Source organism: Thunnus thynnus, chromosome 6 (assembly GCF_963924715.1).
Source record: "Thunnus thynnus chromosome 6, fThuThy2.1, whole genome shotgun sequence".
In the NCBI taxonomy this organism is placed as follows: Eukaryota; Metazoa; Chordata; class Actinopteri; order Scombriformes; family Scombridae; genus Thunnus; species Thunnus thynnus.
In genome coordinates, this window is record NC_089522.1 from 599,418 (window position 1) to 605,417 (window position 6,000).

At 40.4% G+C, this 6,000-nt stretch overlaps 1 protein-coding gene across 1 annotated transcript in view; it reads right to left on the reverse strand.

Annotated features, from left to right (window-relative positions):
• Nucleotides 1-5,766, reverse strand: part of LOC137183944 (voltage-gated potassium channel subunit beta-2-like) — a 58,691-nt gene extending 52,925 nt beyond the window's left edge. The window contains exon 1 of the mRNA XM_067591180.1: nt 5,605-5,766. Coding sequence (XP_067447281.1) covers nt 5,605-5,655 — 51 coding nt within the window. The 5' untranslated portion in view covers nt 5,656-5,766. The remainder of the gene's footprint in view (nt 1-5,604) is intronic.
• Between the last annotated feature and the right edge of the window lie 234 nt (nt 5,767-6,000).

The following is a 6,000-nucleotide window of genomic DNA, read 5'->3' on the forward strand; positions in this document are numbered from 1 at the left end:
CCATCTCGTGCTCTATATGTTAGTTTCAGGGCATTAAAAGAGATTCTTTGCCTGACGTTCTTCTGTTGAGTTGTCCACCCCTCATCTTTCCTCCTCATCTTAGATGCTAAATAACATCTGTCCCTTGTTTAAAATCCACAGTTTCACAAATGACCCGTGACTCATCATTTGCCTGCCATCCTTTTTGAGAAACATAGAATTTCCTTTCCAGTTGACATCACTCTGTGGGTCTTGTTCAAATGGTTTCAAGAATTTCTGTTTTTGCTGATGTATATCTATCTGCATTCACTCATGCCTTTACCTTCCCTGCAGCTTCAGTTAGGAAAACAGCAACATCCTGACTGATAGCTTGTGGCTGGTTGTCCACTGACATTCAGAAGTTTAGTTTTGATCTGGTGATTGAATAGCAACTCAGATTAGTTGATACGCTCCCCTGGATATGTCCTAACACCACTGGATTAGCTGTGGAGGATCCCAAACCAGCCTTCCCTAATGACGCTTCGTGCTGACACTGCACTGGCGCCAGACCAAAAGCATCAACTCCAGCCAGGACTTGGTCGGACGTCAGCTGCTACAGAGGCAAATCCAGCAAGAAATCAAATAAGAGAGCACCACCACCTGAAATCTCGTTGCTTAACAGGTATGATCCTCTGACTAATACTAACAATGTTGAACACAAGGAAGCCAATCACATCACTAACATTAAGGCTAACTAAAATGTAAGAATAGCCCAAAAACCACTGCTAGGCTGAGTGCCAGAAGAAAGGCTGCACCTGAGCCAGACACCAGTCTGATTCAGGACTCTATAACCAAGCATGTAAAAATGGCAAAGACTGAAAATCTAACCGTGGATAACATATCTGTCAGGGAGCTAACAGAGATGTTTCACTGGATCTTTAAACATTCTGCAAAGGAAAACTGGCTCTGAGATCCTGAAAAAAGACTTTTCCCTGCTACTGGAAAAACTGAGCAACTGTAAATTGCAACATTTATACATTTCTGGACCAGTAGCAAGTTTTGGGAAAGGAATTGAATCTTTTAGCAGACTCCTTGGCCTGAATACATGGCTGACATCACCCATCACCCATGGAATAAAGTTTATTGACAATTTCAATATTCTTTGGAACTGTAAAGACCACTTTAAACCTGATGGGGTTCATCCAAACATCACTGGATCCAGACTCCCTGGTGCCAATCTACGTCATACCCTTGGGATGCTAAACACAAACAAAAGTGTGGGGATAAGTGCGAAGGACAGCCTGAATCAACCCCCTAACCAGACCCTCTGCTGCACATAACTCAAGGCATTCAGAGGATGTCTCTGAATGAACCCCCCCCCCCCCCCCCCCCCCCCCCCCCCCCCCCTCCACCATACTCACCAATGAAAGAGTCAGTTAAAACTCTGTCACATACATTAACTATTTAACAGCAAAAACTACACTCATCTCCACTCAGGTGTCCACCAGAGATGAGACAGACCCCATGCCGCTTCATTAAATATTCTGGTGATCTTAAACAGCCGGTGGCATGGTCAAACACATCGTAGCAATCACAGACCATCTAGTATCTGTCTCAGTAATCTTAAACTGGTCAATGTTCAGCCACAACCAGTCTCCTCTACCGGCACAGAATCCAAACAGCTCAAATTAGCTCTTTTGAATGTCAGATCATTGGCTAACTAATCCTTCTTGGTTAATGACCTCATAGCTGAAAAGAATTTGCATTATATGTTTTTGACTGAGACCTGGCGTAATAGCACTACTGATGTGGCAACACTGATAGAGGCTTATCCTCCAAACTATCATTTCTATCATTCTGTCAGACAAAACAGGAAGAGAAGAGGGATTGCAGCCTTTACTCAGTCTGTGTGTGATGACATTGACTTGGGTGAATTTGCAACATTTGAATATCTGTTATTGTTCAGTGTGTATTCTATTTTATGTGTCTGTGGGGTTTTTTTTTATAAGGGCCTGAGCATGAAAGTGCGAGGAACCTATTGTTTTTGTAAAGATTATTATTATTATCATTCCCCCACACCATTGCATTTCTGAGGGGTTTGGGATGCTCGAAAACTTACAAAAATTGGCACGTCAGAACTGGCGAAAATTGCAAAATTCTGTAGTGACAGTAGTGACAGGTGAGGCCAACAGGCTCCATAGCGCCCCCAAATGCAGGGCCGTGTTGGAACAAAGTTGTTTTGATGTTCATGAAATTTAGTGGGATCGTTGCTCTCATCATGGTCATAATACATATTTTTTGAAATTTTTTCACCAGACAGGAAGTCAGCCATTTTGGATTTCATGCATCAATTTTCATTTTACAAATACATGTTTTGGGTCTTTAGGATAAGTGAAAACTCTTGCTTTGAGCCCATGTTTATACTAGTAAATATTTGGATTTGATTTTGCAATTGGACTTGGGTGTGGCATGTTTGCTCTATAGCACCCCCCAATTTCTTTTAGCATCTTTGAGGTGGTAGGGGTGCTCGAAAACTCACAAAACTTTGAGCATGTATCAGAAGTGGCGTAACTTGATATCTGATATGATCTTGGGTTTGGATGTGGCAAAATGGCTCAAGGGCAACCCCTAGAAAATTTCAAACTTTTAAATTTGATGTATATTTATGAAAATTGGTAATGAGATGTAACATCTCCAGACTTTAAAAAAGCGTCTTGGAGCCATACCATAAGTCCAACAGGAAGTCAGCCATTTCTTTTGCAAAGTGAAGCCATTGACAGGCATTGTACTTTACTGTACTCCTCCTAGAGATTTAACTCGAGCCACTTCAAATTTGGTAGGTAACATCTAAAAGCCTTTGTGATGCTAAATTGTGAAGCTTTTCAATTTTAATGGAATGCCCTTGGCGAAGGGTGCGCTGGTCAATTTTGCCCAAAACATGTTTGGGGCATTAAACAGGAAGTTGTTGTAACTCCACTTTACATTGTCCAATCTGTCCCATATTTCTCATGCTTAATAAGAGTCCCAGTCTGAACACATCCACATGTTATAGTGCTACCTACTAACAACAGGAAGTCAGCCTTATGTGACAAACATCCGATTTTACATGAAATTTATATGGTGTGGTCTACACATGATATACAGCAACATGAAGTATAATTAGTAGGTATGGAAACAGGAATGTCTACATGTCCAATATTCATGAAAATGTATATACATTACATACAATTTTACGTAAGAGGAATTCAGCTAAATTGGTTGCATAACAATTAATGTATGAATTAACTGTCAATTAATATTCCTTAACTGATGATCTATTAATTGTGAACTAATCACTTAAAGTCATAGTGACTTCATGTTCATTTTTTAATGGTGAGAAACAGAAATTCATGATACATTCTGCATTAATTCATGCATTAAATCATCACGAGTCATGCATTAGTTAATATTAATATTAATATTATAAAGTGTTACCAAAAAACATCAAGTTCAGGGTGCCAGTGTTTACATTCAGCGTGAGCATCACTACAAGACGAGTCACGAGGGTGTTTACATAATGCCATTTTCATTGAAGCATGTTTCGAATTCACATGCAACAGAGTATGGTTGTCATTCACAATGTACTGATTTACAAAAGACTTTCTCATTTAATTATGTTCGCCAAGGTGGGCTTTTTAACAATGTCAACTTCCTCCTATTTTGAATATTAGTCAGTGAGAACAAGCAGGTCTCCTGATGGGAATGGCCCACATATCTTGAGAGTGAGTGTCTGCCATTGCTTAGTTGGGAGTTCTGTTCTGGCAGTGAGGAAACCAACATGATTCTCTAACCAACCATAATTTTAGTCAGATCAAAATGTTCAATAAATTAATTTCTTCATACAGGCTGCTTTCATACACGTAGCCCTTGAAAGAACATCAAACGTAGCCCTATAGATACACAGTCACAGAGTTTGCTGTGTGGGTTTATTTCATAAGTAGAGTCAACATTGTTCCACCTGCAGGTCAAAACGATGTACATATTTAGGCGAAACCACACAAGTGTTGGACAAATGCAGCTGGGGGCAGGTACAGATGAGAACAAGCTGCTACAGAAAAAAAGGTGTAATATCCATTGTATGCAAAATATGTGTCATTCAACACGATACAAAATAAAAAACAAGCTACACTGAAATATAATGGAAAAACAGCAGAGAAGCAGAGCACTGATTGGGGAATGTGTGAGGTGAGTGTGTGGGAGGAAGAGATGGCAGGTGAGCTTAATGTCTGATGGGAGTCAGGTTAGCAGTAACTGATGTATGTATGACCTACAGTTTGTCAGAAAATAAATGTTAAAGCTCCTCAACAACCAAGCTTTGTTCTATTGTTTAGTTTACCAGCAGCTGAGTGCTTGGACGTGGTTAATCCTTACGTCAGCTTCAACTTCTCTTTGTATCTGTACAGCAGTATCTCCTCTGCTTCCTGACCACAGTCTGGAAGCTGGAAGTTTGTTTTAGAAAAAGAATACCTGAAAGTGTTCTTAATTACTGAATATGGTAAATAATGTATTACTCTATCCATAATTTCCTGTTTGATTATAATTTTTAGTGCAAATAATAAGAACTCCATTATGAAGGCAGAGAAGGTACTGTATATTTAATAAGATACTGTTATTCAGGTATATGTAATCTAATTGTGATATTGATTTCAGGTGATTATGCAGCCCTACAGAGAATCAGAACTGTCCAGTTAACAGGCATGACATGACTAAAATAATGAACGTACTCCTCTGCTTCTTGGTTAATTCTGCACCATCATACTTTTGTTCTTAGCCTTTGCTTTGTCTTCACTATTACCTAATATCTTTGATGTATTAACATACTATTTTCGAATGGTAGTGAGCTCAGTTTTGACAGTTTGATAAGCTACATCACACTTACTCCAGTCCATGGTCTGTATGTATCCCTGCAAGGTGCCTGCAGGTTTTCTAGTTCTTATGGCACTGCATTTCAAGCCTGCTGGTAGACGAGTCCTTCAGTGATAGTAACATGCTGGTGGGTTAACTGTGAGCTGTGACACAGAGTCGGCTGCATTCTGTGTCCTTGGTTTATACACAGTTTTAAAACAGTGAGGCTGCAGCTTTGTTGTCCACTTTTCAATCCTGAGTGATGGGTTTGGAGTTTGGTGTGTATTACTGCCTCAAGAGGCTTGTGGCCTGTGACTAGGGCTCTGCAACTAATGATTATTTTCATTATTGCAAAGATGCTCTGCAATAAATGCTCTTGTATAAATGCTCTACCGTATAATAACTTTTCTATAAAATCTAACCTTTATTATGTCCTCACACTGCTCTCTACACAGTGCTATACCAAGAAATCCCAGCCATTTAATAATTTAAGCACCTCTTTCCACATCCTGATGACGATGATGGAACATATCCTCTGGCTAGTTTCACTGACGCTGAACAGAAGGACAGCAGTGTCTCAAGTAAAAGAGGAATAAGAGAAAGACATTGGACAAACAGATGTTGAACTATTTTGGGCCACAACAATTTTCCCCTTCGCACTAAGGGATGTTTGTCCCATAGTCCTCCAGACATGGGCTGCATATCCATGCAACATCTATCCCATTATCCATCAATCCATCCCAAAAACTATTAGCTACTCACCCGAGCGGTTGGGGTTCGGCCAATGTATGGGTTCTGGACCACACTGCTCATGATGGAGGTTGGTGACGGCCAGATACAGCACTATGTAGCAGAACTGCTCCTGGATTGCTTTAAATGTAGTGGATGGAGGAGTTAATATGGCTTCCACTCCCTCCTACTCGGTCACACGGCACACAAAGAGCCCTATCAGCGACGTAGTCTGCACTGCAGAGGCCAAAAGATAATCTCACAAGTAAATTATTTATCTTGCACTACAACTGGCATCAGCACTAAAAGCTTGTGATTGTCTGCAACAGCAGCAAGCATGCTAAAAGCCTGTCAGCTGCCTTCTTCCAACAAACTCTCTGTGTATCTATCAATTAGATAACAGACTTGGCCTGCGGTACCACTAGCAGG